At 44.9% G+C, this 19732-nt stretch overlaps 1 protein-coding gene across 4 annotated transcripts; it reads left to right on the top strand.

Moving 5' to 3' along the window:
- The first annotated feature begins 348 nt into the window (after positions 1-348).
- Positions 349-19731, top strand: Msh6 (mutS homolog 6). Of its 4 annotated transcripts, none has more exons than XM_051157354.1 (10): positions 351-712; positions 8399-8598; positions 10764-10933; positions 11805-14343; positions 15400-15668; positions 16738-16855; positions 17047-17136; positions 17970-18124; positions 18206-18405; positions 18511-19731. In XM_051157354.1, the coding sequence occupies exons 1-10, from the start codon at positions 462-464 to the stop codon at positions 18590-18592; spliced, it is 4074 nt and encodes a 1357-aa protein (XP_051013311.1). In that variant the 5' UTR covers positions 351-461; the 3' UTR covers positions 18593-19731. The 4 variants fall into 4 exon arrangements, 3 of the variants coding, with proteins under 3 accessions (XP_051013516.1, XP_051013311.1, XP_051013392.1); XM_051157435.1 differs by lacking the exon at positions 351-712 and adding an exon at positions 1027-1050; XM_051157559.1 differs by lacking the exon at positions 18511-19731 and having other exon boundaries at positions 349-712; positions 18219-18383.
- Position 19732: the final 1 nt, after the last annotated feature.

Here is a 19732-nt window from a genome sequence, read left to right as displayed (position 1 = left end):
AGGGAACCGGTAACAGTCAATTTCTCAGCTCTTTTCGGTCCAACCGCAGGACCGACCGCAGCGCAGGTGTTTCCGGGGCAGGCTCCAGGCGGCCTCTCGAAGGGTGCGCCGACCCGCTCCAGCGACCGCGCAACCCTAGACAACCGCGCTTGCCACTTCCGCCCCAGACCCGGGAACTTCCCAAGGGAGCCACCGCAAAATCAACTGCTTTCCGGCCCGAGGGCTTCTAGGCCGGCAGCCCAGGCTGGGGGCGGGGCCTGCTCCGCCCCGCCCACCGACGCCAGGGCACGTCGGAGGCGGGGCCCCGCCCACCGCGTAGGCTGAGACGCCTGCCGATTGGCCACCGGGCCACGGGTCGGACGCACCTCCCCCCGACTTTCCCGCCAGCTGCGGCCGCGCGGCGGATGCGGTGCCTGTAGGTGCTCGGAGCGACTGAGCGGTCAGGCCCTTCTCCCTTCATCATGTCGCGACAAAGCACCCTGTACAGCTTCTTCTCCAAGTCCCCGGTGGCCGGTGACACCAACAAGGCCGCGGCCCGGGCCTCACGCGAAGGCGCCGCCGCTGCCTCCGGAGCCTCCGCTTCCCGCGGCGGGGCTGCGGCCTGGAGCGAGGCTGATGAGCCTGAGTCTCGGCTGGTGTCCGCCTCGTCACCGGAGGCGAAGAATCTCAACGGAGAGTCGCGGAAGTCGGCTCCGCCGGCCGAACCCGCCAGGTAGCCGTCCGGGGGCTGAGGCGGCGCGCCGGGCGGCAGGAAGGAGGGGGAGGCCGATTAGGGTCAGGCTGGCGGCGGGAGGAGGGGCGGCCTGCCCGCGACTTTCGCGGGAACATTCCCGCCTTGGCGGTAGAGTGGGTCGGGAGGCTCCGGCGCCAAGACGCCCTCCCCCCTCATTGGCCGGGCCGGGGAGCTCCGCGGGCGGGGGTGTGTCCCTTGATGGCTGGGGCCGGAGGGGCGGGGCGGGGGAGCGGAGCTCATCCGGGTAGCGAGCCTACTGGGGGAGACTCCAGGAAACTATAGCTTTGCAGGTGGAAGTTTGTGTTTCTACTGAAAAGGTGTTCCGGTTTGGAAGGATGCGGTTTTTAATACACTAAGAGGGAAGGGTGCGGAAGGTTTCTCGGAGTTCGTGGGTCTTCGAAGTATTGGCAGGAAAGTTTGCTGGGGAAGCCAGCCTGAGTTGTTCTCGCGCTTTCTGAATTTAATTGTCCTTTGTAGGGGCAAGTAGAGACATTTTGAAAAGCTCGCTTTTACCGTTTTAAACACGTAATGTGATGGTGGCCGTTTAAGCCAGTGAGGACCTAATAGAGACTAAAAAAAAAAAAAATTCAGATCAAATCGCTAGCTAAGGTTTCTTCGCAGCGATTTCTGATGATGCTCTGTGTTCAGGTGTCCTGCACGAAATGTTGGGTTTTTCAAAATATAACTACAGTTGTAGAGGCAGTATGTGTGTGGTGGTGGTGGGGCGGGTTTTTGTGGTGCTGGGCTTATATAGAGCATAGGCCCTTACATGCTGTGTGCCTCTGAGCTTTCATGTCCAGCCCGCAATTGTGTATTTAAATATCAGAAAGGGCCACTTGAGTACTCTAGGGTTGGAGGTTATAACTGAGAGCGCTTGCTTAGTGTGTTCAAGGCCTGCTAGAGAATTATTAGTAGGCACTGCCTGTGAGGAAATAAAGCTAGCATGTGGTGAGAAATGCACTTACTTGGATGTGAGTTGATTTTGTGGTATCCAAAATAAAGGCATGCACTTCCTTTACTGTAAGGTACTTTATGTCTTTCAATGTATCCTGAGTAAAAACTGACCTAAAGACAGTTCAAGAGAGTGCAAATAGAACACGTGAGTTTTTGTGCATTAAAGGCAGGAGAAGGTGTGGCTCAAGGTAGGGTTCCCCCCCCCCCCCCCAGTTCTGTAAACCAACTAACAGAGTAGAGTGGGGCTAGCCAGGTTTGAGTGTGGTCTGGTTCAGGAAGAGACTCTGCAAACTGGGCAGAGGAAGGGGTGGGGGGCGGGGCAGAGGACAACTTGCAGGAAGCGGGGCCAATGGACTGATGGGTCCAAATGTTTCTTGGGAGTGTGGGATGGAAGTTTGAGACACTGAGAGCTTGCGGGGCGTGGTGGTGCACACCTTTAATCCCAGCACTTGGGAGGCAGAGGCAGGAGGATCACGGTGAGTTTGAGGCCAGCCTGGTCTACAAAGCAAGTCCAGGACAGCCAAGGCTACACAGAGAGACCTTGTCTCAAAACAACAACAACAAGACAAACAAACAAACAAAAAAAAACCTGAGCATTATAATGCTTGCTGTTAAGGTTTACTTTTGTGCTGAAATGTTAGTAGTTTGCTTGTTTACTGGTTCTTTTTCAGTTAATGTGTAATGCAAATGGGCTTTTCCATTCTGTGTTGCCCTTTTACTCAGCCCAGGCAGCTATTTTGTCTTGAGACAGAAACTCATTGTGTAGCCCCTGACTGTCCCAGAACTCCCTAGGCTGATTTTGTTTTTTGTTTGTGTGGTTGGTTTTGAAGACAGGGTTTTCCTGTGTAACAGCCCTGGCTGTCCTGGACTCACTTTGTAGACTGGTCTGGCTTCTACACAGGGGCCAGAACTCACATATATCCACCTGCCTCTGCCTCCCTGGTCCTGGTACTAAAGGCATGTACCACCACACCCCACTTACCAGGCTGATTTTTAGTTTTAGTTTTTAGAGGCAGAGTTTCTCTGTATAGCCTTGCGTGTCCTGGACTCACTTTGTAGACCAGGCTGGCCTCGAACTCACAGTGATGTGCCTGCTTCTGCCTCCTGAGTACTGGGATTAAAGGCGTGCACCACCACACCTAGCCAGACTGATTTTGAACTTGAGATGAGGTCCATTTGCCATGCCTACCTCAGGGTTTCTTTTTTTCCCCCCAGGTTTGTTAGTTTTTTGTCAGGGTTTCTCTGTGTAGCCTTGGCTGTCCTCGAACTTACTCTGCAGACCAGGCTGGCCTGGAACTTACAGAGGTCCACCTGCCTCTGCTGTGCTAGGATTAAAGGCATGTACTGTCTGGACCTGGGGGACACTCAATGAGTGACCCTAGAAACGAAGGGGAAGGGGGACAAAGAGGGGCCGAGAAATGTAGACAAGACAGGTTTCTGATCAAGTCTCGTTTATTGAAAATCCTCACAGCAGCTTTTATGGGGTTACTGGGGCAGGGGTATGTGCGTAAGTAAGGTCGCTATGGATACCCAATTGTAAAATGCTCCAGCAGTTACCTACTTTTACAGCTGTTCTAATCACAGAAAGGGGAAAAGTTCCAGAAGTAAGTTGTAAAAGGTCTGGCTAGTCAAGTAAACAGCTCTCGGAGCTGCTGATCCTGGAACAGGGTGGCCTGGGGGGGCCGGCGCAGCTGGCCTTTATCTGATCTTACCAGTAGTTTTACTGGAAAAGGTAGTTTCTAGCCAGAATGGGGCAGCTCTTACTATGAGCTCGGGGGTCTTAGAATGACCATTCCTCACAATGTACCACCGCCCCCTGGCTTCAGGGTATCTTTTGATGAACAAAAGTTAAAATAGTGTCAACTTTGTTTATCTCTTTTCCTTGTTTCTCTTAAATTTTTAAAAAATTATCTTACTAAAATATATCATTTCCGGCTGGAGAGACAGCTCGGTGCTTTTCCAAAGGACTTGGGTTCAATTCCCAGCACCCACATGGCAACTCACAACTATCTGTAACTCTAGTTCCAGGGGATCTGACACCCTCACACAGATAAATATGCAAGCAAACACCAGTGCATATAAAATAAATAAAATAAAATCCCAATGGACACTTGAAGGCAGGCACAGTTGATCTGCAGGTGTCAAAAAATCTCTTACCCCCAATCACAATTTCTAGATTATAACTTTTAATTTAAAACATTTAAAATTCATGTTTTATGTGTGTTTGGGTATGTGCATGTAAGTGTAGGTGCCAGTGGAGGCCAGAGGCATTAGATACTCTGAAACTGGAGTTGACAGGTCGTTGTGACTGCCCAGTGTGGATGCTGTGAATAGCCATGTGCTCTTAACTGTGGAGCCATCTCCAGCTCCCTCTTTTTCCTTCTTTAGGCTAAAAACAACAACAACAACAACAACAACAACACACACACACACACACACACACAGAAAAGAGTTGAAATCATTATGGACTCGTACATTTTCAGACCTAACGTGTGCATGATTTGGTATATTTCTTGGTTTTTGACACAGGGTCACAATACGTAGAACAGGCTATCCTTGAACTTGGCTGACGTTCTCCATTAGCCTCCTGAGTGCTGCCTCTGCCTCCCAAGTGATGGCATTAAAGGTGTGTGCCACCATGCCAGGCTTAACAGATTCTTTTTTTTTTAAAGTAAATTAAAAATCTTTCTTGATGAGTTTTACAAACAACTAGTACCACTATATGGCCTGAATGTAACCCAGTGTTTCTCAAATAGCAAGAAGTGCTCCGCTTGCTGCTGAGCTGCTACCTCACATGTCATTATTTCTTCTTCTCCTCCTCCTCCTCTTCTTTTTCCTTCTTCATTTGAGACAAGGTTTCTCTGTGTAACAGCTCTAGCTGTCTTGGACTGCTTTGTAGACCAGGCTGGCCTTGAACTCACAGTAATCCGCCTGCCTCTGCCTCCCAAATACTGAGATTAAAGGCGTGTACCGTCATCGCTGGCCATTTCTTACTTCTTTAAATGCTTTTGAAGTGACTAAGGTAATGCCATCTTGCCTTGACTTCATTTTATATCTTCCTAGACACTAGCCTCATCCCCCTCCCATTATCCCCCTCCAGTAACCACTTCCTCCTTGGCAACATTTTTGGGACTGTCTGTCACCCTGACCATGTCCAGATGTATTAACCAAAGTAATTAATGTTTGCACAAGCTAAACCATCAAATAAAAATAAAAAATAATTGTAGTGTTGTGTCTGGAAAATAGAAAATACTGCTAAGCTCTGCAAAAAGACAGATGTTACAGAGATAACTCCTAAAACACTCCTTCCCCCTCCTCTGTCCCAACACTGATGCAAGTGTGTTTTGTCTTAAAAATTGCTGCATGGAGAGACATTTTGGAGGCCATAGTCCACTCTGGGTCTGGCCATTACTAAAGGACCCTCTGGGTTTCTCTGTGTAGCCTTGGCTGTCCTGGACTCCCTTTGTAGACCACGCTGGCCTCAAACTCACAGAGATCCACCTGCCTCTGCCTCCGGAGTGCGCTATCACGCCAAGCTGCTTATGCTCTTTTTTTGTTTGTTTGTTTGTTTTGTTTTGTAATTTGAGACAGGGTTTTTCTGTGTAGTCTTGGCTATCCTGGACTCACTTTGTAGACTAGGTTGGTCTTGAACTCACAGCGATCTGCCTGCCTCTGCCTTCCAGAATCCTGGGACTACAGGTGTGCACCACCATGCCTGGCTGTGGTGTCTCTCCTGAGTGGATCATTCACTTGTTTATTATTATACAGTGGTCTGCTTGCATGTATGCCTACATACCAGAAGAGGGCATCAGATCACATCCTAGATGGTTGTGAGCTATCATGTGGTTGCCGAAACTTGAACTCAGAACCTCTGGAAAAGCAGTCAGTGCTCTTAACCTCTGAGCCATCTCTCCAGCCCAATCATTTCACTTTTTAAAAACTTATTGTTTGTTTTGAAACGAGGTTTTTCTGTGTAGCCTTGATTGTCCTGGACTCTTTGTAGACCAGGCTGGCCTCAAACTCACAGTCCGCTTACCTATTCCTCCTTGAGTGCTGGATCATTTAATGTTGACATTATCTTGTTCTGAACATGGTGACAATTCTTTAATCGCTGTACTTGGGCAGGTGGATCTCTGAGGTGGAGGCTCAGTTTATCTAGGATAGCTAGTACTTCATATTGAGATTATCAAAAAAGTCAATTTTGTGTTTATGGTGGTTGTGTCTGCATGTATATCTGTGCACCACAGGTGTGCCTGGTACCTCTGGAGGATAGAAGGGTCACAGATGGTCATGAGCTGCTATGGGTGTTGAGATTTGAACCTGGGTCTTCTGGAAGAATATTAGAGCTTTATCTCTAGCCCTTTAATATTAAACCCTGAAAATTGTGCTCCACGTGGGGAAATACATCTATTGAAATTTAATAGTAGAAATAAAGGAGTGTGGCTTAGAAAGTTTGTGTCCTCTTCTCCCTTAAAGATTTGTGGTGGTACACACCTTTAATCCCAGCCCTGAGGGACAGAGGCAGGCAGCTCTCCTATTTATGCCCTCTATGTGTACGGAACGAGTTCTAGGACAGCCAGGACTACACAGAGAACCCCTTTCTCTAAAAAACAAAGCAAAAATGGATTTAGAGAACTTAGAACTCTCTTTCCAGATGTGATAATAGGCTTTGTGGTTAAGTGACTAACTTGCCTAAGTGAAGGGAAGGCCTGATATGATGGAAGGTCAGCCTCTACTTGACCCTTGGCCCTGTCTGTTAGAGTTGAGGGCTAGGCCTATGCCTGAGGCCCTGATGTATGGGGAAGGAACTTAAAGTTCCTTGTCTAAAATCAGATACATGCTTGGGGATCCTGTAATGCCTGAGCACAGGGCTTTGGGGAAGCTTCAGGACCCTGGGCACACCCTACCTGCTATCCCCATCTCAGATGCCTAGGGCTCTGGTGTTCAGTCCCAGAGCAGCTGGGTGCACTTGAAATAAGCTGTATTCCCTTGTACAACATTGCTAGATTAGCTTCCTGATGACTTTGTCCCATTTTTCCCCTTCCAAACTATATATTAGGTCACTTGTGCAGTACCTCCTGACCCCATTTTTTTTATCTCCCCGCCACCCCCCCCGCCACAGGGTTTCTCTGGGTAACCTTGATTGTCCTGGACTCCCTTTGTAGACCAGGCTGGCCTCAAACTCACAGCGATCTGCCTGCCTCTGCCTCTGCTGGGATTAAAGGTGTGCACCACCACAGCCTGGCTATCTTTATTTTTTTTAATTCCCCTGGTTTTTCTTCTCAGGAATGTGTCACTGAAGAAAGACTTGTCAGCCCAGCCCAGGTCAGGTTAGGAAAAAATTATCTGGCTGTTGAGTTGTGCAGACACACCTTCTTAATGCTGACCCATGTAGTGAGCCTGAGGTGATCACCATAAACTTGTACTGGACACTGTAGACTGAAGTTGAGAGCTGGTCCTTATGAAGATAAGGAGACAGTGACTGATGACATGGTCTCTTACCATTGTAGTCTAAAAGTGTGGTCATTCCCCCCTTTGAGTACCCATGGTAGGCAAGTGCTGTCCCATTGAACTATGACCCCAAGCCAGTGTGTGCTTGTGCAGATAGACACATGCTAGAGACAGGTCTTGCAGTGTGGTCCAGGATGGCCTTCGAGTCACTGAGTTCAGCCAGGTGGTGATGGCACACACCTTTAGTTCCAGCAATACCAGCCCTACTTGGGAGGCAGAGGCAAGTGGATCTCTGAGTTCAAGGCCAGCCTGGTCTACAGAGTGAGTTCCAGGACAGCCAAGGCTACACAGAGAAACCCTGTCACAAAACAAAAACAAAATAAAACAAATCATTGAGTTCCTCCTCCTGCTTTTGTGCTGGGGTCACAGGCGTGTGTTATCATGCTGGATGCTGACACTATAGTGCTTTGTGAGCAGGTCCAAGTCTAAGTCAACTGAAATCTCCAGAAATGTCTAAAGTACTCTTGGTGCAGTAATGTGCTTACTTTAGTATTTTAAAGTGCTGGGGAAACTTCTGAGTGGGCTAGAGAATCTTGCTCTTGTTGTTTAATGTACTTGGCCAGGAGTGGTTTGGCCTTCCTATCATGGATGGGGGCTGCTGTACAGTCTGTTGGTTGTGAGTTCTTTTCATTTTCTCTGTCTCTTCCTCTCCTTGGAGACAACCCACAAGAGCCAAATCAAATTTCTGAAGAATGAACCTTTGGGGCAAAGTTCCATAGGCAGGTGTATATAGGCAACTGTTTCTCAAGCGTTGGACACTTGTTGACAAAACTAGTTTGGTAAGGGAGACAGCTTTTGAAATGTCGAGAGAACATAGAGCTCAGCTGGGACAATTCCAGGCTGAGCTTAGTGAATTATTAAAACATTATAATTAGCAAGGTAATAATCATCATGACTTTGGGTCTTGTGGATTACTTCTTTCTGATATGCACGGAATTACACTACAGGTATGACTGAGTCTGCTTTGTGACTGACAGGGTACTGTCTGAATTTGCCATCATTGTAAGACTGAGAAACCGCTCTTCATCAAATACCAGTTTATTATTTGTCTTAATTGTTAAGTAAGCATTGTATTAGCTTGCTTATGTTATAAAAGTTCCTTGAGCCGCCAAAGGAGTGTTAAAACTTGTCTGTAGGGAATTGCCTTTGAAGTAAGGTAGCCAAATAGTAACTGAATTATTTCTTTCTTTTTGGCAACAGTTCTTGTGACTTCTCACCAGGTGATTTGGTTTGGGCTAAGATGGAAGGTTACCCCTGGTGGCCTTGTCTGGTTTATAACCATCCTTTTGAGGGAACATTCATCCGGAAGAAAGGGAAATCAGCTCGTGTTCATGTTCAGTTTTTTGATGACAGTCCAACAAGGGGCTGGGTTAACAAAAGGATGTTAAAGCCTTATACAGGTAAGAGGTGATGGTAGGGGCTGCTGATTCTTCATTATACTGTGAAAGTGAGTGTGTGTGTGTGTGTGTGTGTGTGTGTGTGTGTGTGTGTGTGTGTGTGTCGTGCGCGCACGTGTACATTTCCTTAGCAAATTGCAGGAATAGCAGTTCTAAGATTTCTGACATGATAAAGAGACAGGATGCAGCTGGTTTTAGCTACCCTGTTTCGTATGGAACTTTGATTTTTGTCCTTTGACTTACAGCAACTAAGCCCTTCAAAGAAAATTTGTCTCTTGATTGAGAGTTATATGAAAATGAGACATGAGAAGTGTAAAAAGTTACGTTAGCTCTATTTTGAAGGAAATATGTAGATAATGTAAGCAGGACAAGTAGCATGAATCAGAGACATTCTCTATGACAGATGAGTATCACATGGCCTCCAAAATTATAACTCATGAGTTACACACCAGAGAACACTCTGGTACTTTAGCTCTTTTTTAGTTTTTTGAGACAGTGTTTCTCTGTGTAGCCTTGGCTGTCCTGGAACTCACTTTGTGGACCACGTTGGCCTTGAACTCATTAATCCCCTGCCTCTACCTCCCGAGTGCCTGCGCCACCACTGCCTAGCTGACTGTCAGTTCTCTTTTAACTGGAATTACAGTCCTGATAGCAGGTTAGGCCCCAACAACAACTCTTTCCTTAAAGAAAAGAAAAAAAGAAATAATGCATGTTTTAATACATTAGCCAAGAGAAGGGAGGGTAGAGGGAGGGGTCTCTTGTTCACATGCTGCCTTGCTGGTGTAAGTGCTTATGGGGAGTGTGGGGTTGTGGTGTGTAATAAAGCTACACTGGTCACATTAGGAAGCCACCTTCCAATTGATAATGCCTGTTGCAGGTTGTAGCTTTTGCTCTTTAGAGAAATGGTAAGTTGTACCTTCAGTTTGTCTTAGATGTTCTGCAAAAGTGTCAGTTCCACTGAGGAAGTTTAGTAGTCCTGTTACTGTGAATGTACGGAAAGAAGGCAATACAATACTTTGGGCCTGTTCAGTTTAGACATTTGGCTTCCTTGTCCAGGCATGGTTAGATTTGGGCAGAAAAACAGATCAGAGACACTTGCATTTCTAGTTAACGTCTCTTAGGAAAGGTGTCCGCCCCCCTGTCCCCACTGGTGGCGCACACCTGTAATCCCAGCACTCTGGAGGCAGAGGCAGGTGTATCGTGTGAGATCAAGGCCAACTTGGTCTACAAAGCGAGTCCAGGACAGCCAAGGCTATACAGAGAAACCCTGTCTCCGAAAGGAAAAAAAGAAAATGATGAAAAACAAATATTAGGGATTGAACCCAAGGCCATATACGTGATAGGTATAATTTTAAAAGTAAAAGGAAGAGTTTTATTTTAAAGCAGGGGTCTTTGAATGTTGCATTTTGGTGTTATTCAGAGGGGAAATATTTGTAATGGTAGGCCCTTGTTAATGAAGCTCTGTTTTGGTTTTGTTTTCTGAGCTAGGGTTTCATGTAGCCCAGGGGCGGGCTCCATCTCCTTGTAGTTGAGTATGCCTTGAGCTTCTGACTCTTTCTCTGTCTCCCAAGTGTTCCCATCCCTGCTCTAAACAGTGTGGTGCTGGAGCCCAGGGCCGTGTACACTCAGCAAGCATGCTCACAAGTTGAGTTACAGTCTCAGCCTGGTTGGTTGGTTGATTATTTATTTATTTAAATAAATAAATCTGGTGTATCTTTCAGACAAATTTAGAAAGAGTCCCTAAACCACACTTGTATCTGCTTTACTCTGAGGTTTTTTTTATATCTTGGCCCATGAGTCCGAGACATTACAAGAGAGACTCAAGTAAATGGTCTTGGATGACTAAACAGGGCAAATTCAAACAAGTAAAATTGGTGATTACTTCCAGCACTGGGAGGCAGAGGCAGGCGGATCTCTTGAGTTGGGGCCAGCCTGGTCCTCAGACTGAGTCCAGGGCTTCCAGGGATATCTTGGGGGTGGGGGGGATTGGTGATTCCAGTTTCATTGCTAGCTTTTCCCCTGAAAAATTCTTTCTATAAGCCTTTTGTCTATATATATGAAAAAGTGGGACATTAAAAATTATTTATAACTGATTGTCACTTCTTGTTCATGTTGTACATTGGCCAGCTATCCAGCCACCATGTTCTTAATTATAAGTATGTTTCTAGGTTCAAAGTCAAAGGAAGCCCAAAAGGGAGGTCATTTCTACAGCTCAAAGTCTGAAATACACAGAGCAATGCAACGTGCAGACGAAGCCTTAAATAAAGACAAGGTTAAGAGGCTTGAGTTGGCAGTGTGTGATGAGCCTTCAGAGCCTGAAGAGGAAGACGAGACAGAGGTCAGGCATTCAGTTCTCTTAAGGGCGGGAGATGTGTATGTGATGAAAGATAATAAAAAATATTAGTAATTTTATGTGAATGCCTCTGTGTGCTTTACATGCATGTCTGTACTTCCCTGGATTGGCAGTTATGTTAGATTATTTAGAATTTCAACAGACTCCTCCCCTATTTTGAGACAATCTTTTTCACTGAGTTCAGGCCAGCCTAGAATTCTTGCCTCAATCTCACAAGTAGTTGAATCACAGACCTGTGATACTAGGTTCAGTTTATGTTTAAAGTTAGGTTAAATGGAAATATCTTTAAGAAAGAATGTTTTCTCAAGGTGTGTGTGCAGAACATGGGTAAGATTGCACAGCAGTATTGTTTCTTTGAGACAGGGTCTCGTGTAGCCCATGTTGGCCTTGAACTCTGTGTAGGGAAGATATCTATCTCCTAAGTGTTGGACGTACAGGTGTATGTCAACATTCCTGGCTTATGAATTGCTGAGCATCAAACCCAAGACGTTGTCCATGTTAGTCAGCTGAGCCACACCTCTGCCCATAGCACTCTAGTAGTCTTTATGCCTCAGCTTTCCATGTGTTGCGGTTCTAGGCCCGAGCATTTCTGGGTTTGACAGACTTGGTGGTATCAGAGGTTGAATTTAGGGCTGTTTTCCCTTTTGTGGGGGAGGGGTTGTTTTTGTTTTTTGTTTTTCAAGACAGGGTTTCTCTGTGTAGCCTTGGCTGTCCTGGACTAGCTTTGTAGAGCAGGTTGGCCTCGAACTCACAGTGACCTGCCTGCCTCTGCCTCCTGAGTGCTGTGGGATTACACATGTGCTCTGCTGCCTGCCCCACTGTTTTCTTTTTACAAAAACCTTTCTTTGTCTGGCAGGTGCACCAGGTTTATGTATCAGATAAAAGTGAAGAGGATGATGAAAATGCCAGTGAAGAAGCACAGCCTGAGATGCAGAGGGCTAGGCGAAGCAGCCGGCAAATAAAAAAGCGGAGGGTCATCTCAGATTCTGAGAGTGACATTGGTGGCTCTGATGTGGAATTCAAGCCAGACACTAAGCAAGAAGGAAGCAGTGATGAAGTGAGCAGTGGAGCGGGAGACAGTGACAGTGAAGGCCTGGGCGCCTTTGCCAAAGGTGCTCCCAAACGGAAGAGAGCGATGGCTGCTCACGGTGCACTTAAAAGGAAAAGTTCAAAGAAGGAAACAGCCGCAGCCAAACGAGCAACTCGCATTTTGTCAGAAACCAAGAGTACCTTGAGTGCGTTCTCAGCCCCTCAGAGTTCTGAATCCCAAGCCCATGTCAGTGGAGGAGGTAATGACAATAGTGGGCCCACTACTTGGTATCATGAAACGTTAGAATGGCTTAAGCCAGAAAAGAGAAGAGATGAGCACAGGAGACGACCTGATCACCCTGATTTTAATCCCTCCACCCTGTACGTGCCTGAAGATTTCCTTAATTCTTGTACTCCAGGGATGAGAAAGTGGTGGCAGATCAAGTCTCAGAACTTTGACCTTGTCATCTTTTATAAGGTGGGCAAGTTTTATGAATTGTATCATATGGATGCTATCATTGGAGTAAATGAGCTGGGGCTGATATTCATGAAGGGCAACTGGGCCCATTCTGGCTTTCCAGAAATCGCATTTGGCCGCTTTTCAGACTCCTTGGTGCAGAAGGGCTATAAAGTAGCACGAGTGGAACAGACTGAGACTCCAGAGATGATGGAGGCGCGGTGCCGAAAGCTGGCACACGTGTCTAAGTTTGACAGAGTGGTGAGAAGAGAGATTTGTAGGATCATTACCAAGGGCACACAGACCTATGGTGTGCTGGATGGTGACCCTTCTGAAAACTACAGTAGGTATCTTCTTAGCCTCAAAGAGAAAGAGGAAGACTCTTCTGGTCACACTCGGGTATATGGTGTGTGCTTTGTTGACACTTCACTGGGCAAGTTTTTCATGGGCCAGTTTTCAGATGACCGCCACTGTTCCAGATTTAGGACTCTAGTGGCACACTATCCTCCCGTACAGATTTTGTTTGAGAAAGGAAATCTCTCAACAGAAACCAAAACAGTTCTGAAGGGCTCATTGTCCTCTTGTCTTCAGGAAGGTCTGATACCAGGCTCCCAATTTTGGGATGCCACTAAGACTTTGAGAACACTCCTCGAAGGAGGGTATTTTGCTGGAAAGCTCAATGAAGACAGTGGGGTAGTGCTGCCCCAGGTGCTCAAAGGTATGACCTCGGAGTCCGATTCTCTTGGGCTAACTCCAGGGGAGGAGAGAGAGTTGGCTCTCTCGGCTCTAGGTGCTTGTGTCTTTTACCTCAAAAAATGCCTGATTGATCAAGAGCTTCTGTCGATGGCTAATTTTGAAGAGTATTTTCCTTTGGATTCTGACATGATCAGTACAGTAAGACCTGGTGCTGTCTTTACTAAAGCCAATCAGCGAATGGTGCTAGATGCAGTGACGTTAAACAACCTGGAGATTTTCCTGAATGGGACAAATGGTTCTACTGAAGGGACTCTGATAGAGAGACTGGATACCTGCCATACCCCCTTTGGCAAGCGGCTCCTCAAACAGTGGCTGTGTGCCCCGCTCTGTAGCCCTTCTGCCATCAGTGATCGTTTGGATGCTGTAGAAGACCTGATGGCTGTGCCTGACAAAATCACTGAAATTGCAGACCTCCTAAAGAAGCTCCCTGATCTTGAGAGGCTGCTGAGCAAGATTCATAATGTTGGGTCTCCCCTCAAGAGCCAGAACCACCCAGATAGCAGGGCTATCATGTATGAAGAAACTACATATAGCAAAAAAAAGATCATTGATTTTCTATCTGCTCTAGAAGGATTCAAAGTAATGTGTAAAATTATAGAGCTTATGGAGGATGTCGCCGGTGATTTTAAGTCTAAAGCCCTTAAGCAGGTTGTTACTCTACAGACTAAAAGTCCTGAGGGCCTATTTCCTGATCTGACCTCAGAGCTGAACCGATGGGATACAGCCTTTGACCACGAGAGGGCTCGAAGGACTGGACTCATTACTCCAAAAGCCGGCTTTGACTCAGACTATGACCAAGCACTTGCTGACATACGAGAGAATGAGCAGAGCCTCCTGGAGTACTTAGAGAAGCAGCGCAGTCGGATCGGCTGTAGGACCATAGTCTACTGGGGAATTGGTAGGAACCGTTACCAGTTGGAGATTCCAGAGAATTTTGCTACCCGTAATCTACCTGAAGAATATGAGTTGAAATCTACTAAAAAGGGCTGTAAACGATACTGGACCAAAACAATTGAGAAGAAATTGTCAGATCTTATAAATGCTGAAGAACGAAGGGACATGTCTCTGAAGGACTGCATGCGGCGGCTGTTCTATAACTTTGATAAAAATTACAAGGACTGGCAATCTGCTGTAGAGTGCATTGCAGTGTTAGGTAAGACTTTAACAACCCTGTTCCCCATGCTTTGATACAAGTTTGTGTCCCAGCTAACTATCTCTAAACCTAAGTATGTTTAACATGGGCATGCATGTATGTTGACGTGTATGCAAGCATGCTTGTTTTGTATCAGACAAACTGACTACAAACGACATAAGTAGTTGAAACTTGGATTTTAGCTATTAATAGCCCCATGACATAATTTTTCCTTCAGCGTTGGACTAGTTGAAGTGTACTGAGCAAAGATTTATTTATTTGATCATTATTATTATTTGGGGGGGGGGGTGTTTCAAGACAGGGTTTCTCTGTGTAGCCTTAGCTGTCCTGGACTCACTTTGTAGACCAGGCTGGCCTTGAACTCACAGTGATCTGCCTGCCTCTGCCTCCTGAGTGCTGGGATTAAAGGTGTTGGGTTCCATGCCCGGCCAGAGGGAAGATTTATTTTCAAGTTTCTTTTTTAAAATGTTTATTGGCACTAGTCATTTTCTGTTTTGTTTGAGATAGGATCTCTAGTCCAAGCTGACCTCAAGTCCCCCCCATATGAGAACTACTTTGAGGAACTGTTACAGTGAAGACATGGAAAACACCTAAACCAGTAATGTGTTTTCAGTGACAGCATTTTGTTATTCTGGGACAGGACCTTACAGTGTGGGCCTTGGTTGGCTTAAGAGTTCAGAGTGATGCCTGCCTTGGCTTTTTCCAAGTGCTGGCATTAAAGGTGTGCACTACTATACCTGGCACTGACAGCATTTAGGGCAAAATAGAACACACAAGATTTTTTTAAAGGTATCATGCTACTCAGTAAAGGCAGTGTGTTCTATTGTGTGTGTTGGGGGAGGGGGGCTTGGGCATACAACAGTTCCTGTGCAGGTGTCGATCTTCGGGATTGAATTTGGGTCATTGGGCTTGCTGGCAAGCCCCTTTGGCCTGCTAAAACATCATCCTATTTTTTTTTAAAGGACATTTGAAGCTGGCACATGTAGTGGATATGATAATTTACCCAACAAGAAATTAACAAAATGATGAAGGCTTACTTTTATCTTCTCTTAACAGATGTCTTACTGTGCCTGGCTACCTACAGTCAAGGAGGAGATGGTCCTATGTGTCGCCCAGTAATTCTGTTACCAGGAGAAGACACACACCCTTTCTTAGAGCTTAAAGGGTCACGACATCCCTGCATTACAAAGACTTTTTTTGGAGATGATTTTATTCCTAATGATATTCTAATAGGCTGTGAGGAAGAAGCAGAGGAAAAAGGCAAAGCCTATTGTGTGCTTGTTACTGGACCAAATATGGGGGGGAAATCTACACTCATAAGACAGGTAATTTATCCTTCATGTTCTATTAGTTAGTAATTATGTTAAGACCAGGGGCAACAACTATATAATCTAGTCCATTTTCTAGGTAGCAGAGTCACCTAAGGGAAGCAAAGGGAAAATCCTGGTATAATTAAAGTAGTTTTGTTTCATTCCCCAGATGATGATTAGCATGTGTGAGACCCTGGCTTTGAATTATGTCCAACAAAGGAGGGCGGGGAGGCTTTGGCTGATGAGGGTTCATGACTTGACTAAATTTAGAAGGTAATTTATAACGAATAAGACTGTAGAGAGTATATAAAGTAACACTGACTTATTTTGGTGCTAGGGATTGAACCCAGGGCCTCATTTTTTAAAAAAGATTTATTTCTGCATGAATACCTGCATGCTAGAAGTGAGCATCAGATCCCAGTTATAGATGTTTGAGCCACCATGTGGTTGCTGGGGATTGAACTCAGAACCTCTGGAAGAGCACACAGTACTCTTTACTGCAGAGGTACATACCTTCAGCCACATTGTCCTCCCCCTAGAACTGCTAAAAGTAAACACTGATTTGTGCTCCCTTATATATATGGTCCTTATGTAATGGCCTCTATACTGGAACAGCGTTTAGAGGAAACAAAGCAACCGTTTTGACATACTACTATGTACTTAGACTTCGCCAACCACAGAGCTAAAATTGGCCCTTAAATTTTCAAAAGGCTGTGGAAGAACAGTCCAGTTCCTGCAGATACTTTATTTTTTGCTAACAGAATTGGCTGTGTTGTATATTTTTTTAGCCTAAAAAAAACCGTAAGTGGAAGAATGTGACCAAGTATAGGGGTTATCCCCTGAGACAAGTTCGCTGGATCCAGGATTAGTTCTAGGCATTAGCTTTAAGGAGCTTCCTTTTGGTCCTGCCCTTTAGATAGAATTGGGACTAGTAAAGTGAAAGGCCAGAGGCTTTATTTGTTTGGTTGCTGGGCTTTACTTATGTGGAATACCAGATTCCTATGTAAGGACTCTTGAGTCCAATGTGTGTTGTGTATAGGCTCTTTTAATACCAATCGTAATACCTTTCCTCCCACCTTCACAGGCTGGTCTATTAGCTGTAATGGCCCAGATGGGTTGTTATGTGCCTGCTGAAATGTGTAGGCTCACACCAGTTGATAGAGTGTTTACTAGACTTGGTGCCTCAGATAGAATAATGTCAGGTGAGTTGTTCTTTTTCCTCCACACCTAAGGCTTTTACAATTCAGTCGGCAGGGATAGATGTCTGCCTCTTACTTTAAACTTGGTGTTAAGTAAAACTCAAACTTCTGAAAAATATCACAACATACAAATTTACCTCTTGCTTGTCATAGTCAGACAACTGCTGTTAACACAGTTCTAATTCCCTTTTTAGGTGAAAGTACATTTTTTGTTGAATTGAGCGAAACTGCTAGCATACTCAGGCATGCAACTGCACATTCTTTGGTGCTTGTGGATGAATTAGGTAAGACACAGTCTCTGAATGCCATGATTGGAAGGCTATGAAAAGAATGCCATTGGGATGGAAGACCCATTTGTTCCCTCCCTGGCTGTACTGGGATTAACCCTGTGCCTCCTGTATGCTAGGCTGCATGGTGTGCTGCTGAGGCGCATTCTCTCGCTCCCTGCTGCCTCTACAGGCTCATCAGTTAAGAGCATGTGCATTGCTGTTCCATAGGGCAGGAGTTCAGGCCCAGCACCACAGCAATTCCAGGGTTTTCTGGCTTCTTTGAACACCTCTATGCACATAAAAAACTAAAATAGTTGAGTGAAAAGAGCTCACATAAGTGGGTGTTTTTTTACTTGCATGTGTATCTGCACTGTGAGGATCCTCCTTTTTTTCTCCTGAGACAGGGTTTTCTCACAGTCTTGGCTGTCCTGGACTTTGGAGAGCAGGTTGGCCTTGAATTCACTGAGATCTGCCTACCTCTATCTCATTGGTGTGCACCCTTCTTTTCTGTGGTTTGAGACAATATTTCTCTGTCTCCCTGGCTGTCCTCAGACTCAGAGATCTGCCTGCCTCTGCCTCCCAGTGCTGCTGAGCATCCCCCCCTCCCCCCGAGCTTTAGCTTTCCTTTCTTTTTTTTTTTTTTAAACCTCTGTTAGTTTTGTAGCATTAGTCTTACAGTGTCACTTGACTTGTTGCATGGTACCACTGAGTTACTGATGGAGCACCTGTTGCTGTGGAGGGTAGGTGCTCCCTCTTGCAACTGTGCCTAGAGTGAACTCACGCATTCACTGTCTGGGAGCCCCTGGCAGGTGACAGCTCTTAATGAACTGTACATTTCACTTTCACAGGAAGAGGTACTGCAACTTTTGACGGGACAGCGATAGCGAATGCAGTTGTGAAAGAACTTGCTGAAACCATAAAGTGTCGAACACTGTTTTCTACACACTATCATTCCTTAGTAGAAGACTATTCTAAAAATGCTTGTGTGCGCCTGGGACATATGGTATGTGGAGTCAAGTGGGCATTTTTATATTGGCAGCAACTAAGTAGAACTGTGATTAAAAACTATTTCTCTTTCTTCAAGGCATGCATGGTAGAAAATGAATGTGATGATCCCAGCCAGGAGACGATTACCTTCCTCTATAAATTCATTAAGGGAGCTTGTCCTAAGAGCTATGGCTTTAATGCAGCAAGGCTTGCTAACCTCCCAGAGGAGGTTATTCAAAAGGGACACAGAAAAGCAAGAGAATTTGAGAAGATGAATCAGTCACTAAGACTATTTCGGTAATTATATCTGGATAAAGAGTATAAATTTCTCTATAGTTGACTTTTTAAATAGAGTTGGAAGGTTGACAAAGTGAAGTAACCTATTTTTTTTTCTTTTTAAAGGGAAGTTTGTCTGGCTAGTGAAAGGTCAACTATAGACACTGAAGCTGTCCATAGGTTGCTGACTTTGATTAGCGAACTGTAGACTACGTTGGAAACTGAGTTGACTTTTGACAAAGGTGGTAAATTCAGACAACATTATGATCTAATAAACTTTATTTTTTAAAAATGACCATTTTTTCCATTTTCTTTCTAGGAAATTAAACCCTTTTAATTCTTATCTACCTTCTACATAATGGTTATTGAGTACTCCACAATATATTAAGTCTAGATGTTATGGTACATGCATACACTTTCAGGCTGTTTATACCCACTGTCACCAATACACATAAATGGGGGAGGGAGCTATGAAACTGTATAGGGCCGTATATATACCGGTCTCAGCTTAATGTAGGAAATTCCTTTAATTTCCAGCTGTTTTGTCTAAACTGTTCAAATAAAAACTATGAACAGAGTTCAAATACAGGACTGTTTTGAAGAGACTTTCTAAAGTGTACTTTAAAACATAGTAGTTTTTACCTTTCACAAAAACTGAGATACAAGAATACTTTTGTTTTACAGTGCATCCCTTCCTAGGAAGTCTCATTAAAACACTCACTTTTTCTAGGGGTGATTTTTGAATGCTGCACAGGAAAGGGAAGGAAATAATAATCTTAACTTTTCTTAAAGGATACCAGAAACATTGCTGGATATAATTTAAGATTAGTGTTTTTCTCTTTCATAGAAAGAACGTACATACTGGGACATGAGTACAGTTACAGCAAGTCTAGGTGTGCTAACAAAACAGGGCACATTCAAGTACAATAAGATTTGCTTGAAATTAAAAACAAACTACATGAGATTAAAGCATTAAAATCATACTCTCAATCTGAATACATGTTAAAAAAAAATCAATGCAGAAGTGCTAGCTCACATTTTTTACCATATTACAAAAGCAATTGGTACCCATGTCCATAAAGGCAGCAACAAAGCTGCTTGTCTATTGAAGATTACTACTGCAAATCAGACTGCATTCAATGCTAGTTGTAAAAACACCAGCTTTTTCACAAGTTGGTATCTGTACAAAATTGCAGCTTATTTCTTCACTTCTGTCCCTTCAAAAGTCTTTACACAGTAATGCTAAAATACCCAGCTTTGAGATCCTGAGTCAACATATTGCCACTTTCTTTTTGGTAGCTTGAGCTTCATAGTGTCAACTGACCTTGTGTATCTTTTTTTTTTCTTT

Source organism: Acomys russatus, chromosome 1 (genome assembly GCF_903995435.1).
Source record: "Acomys russatus chromosome 1, mAcoRus1.1, whole genome shotgun sequence".
Classification (NCBI taxonomy): Eukaryota; Metazoa; Chordata; class Mammalia; order Rodentia; family Muridae; genus Acomys; species Acomys russatus.
The sequence above is the reverse complement of the archived record's forward strand: the minus strand, read 5'-3'. Positions and strand labels throughout refer to the sequence as shown.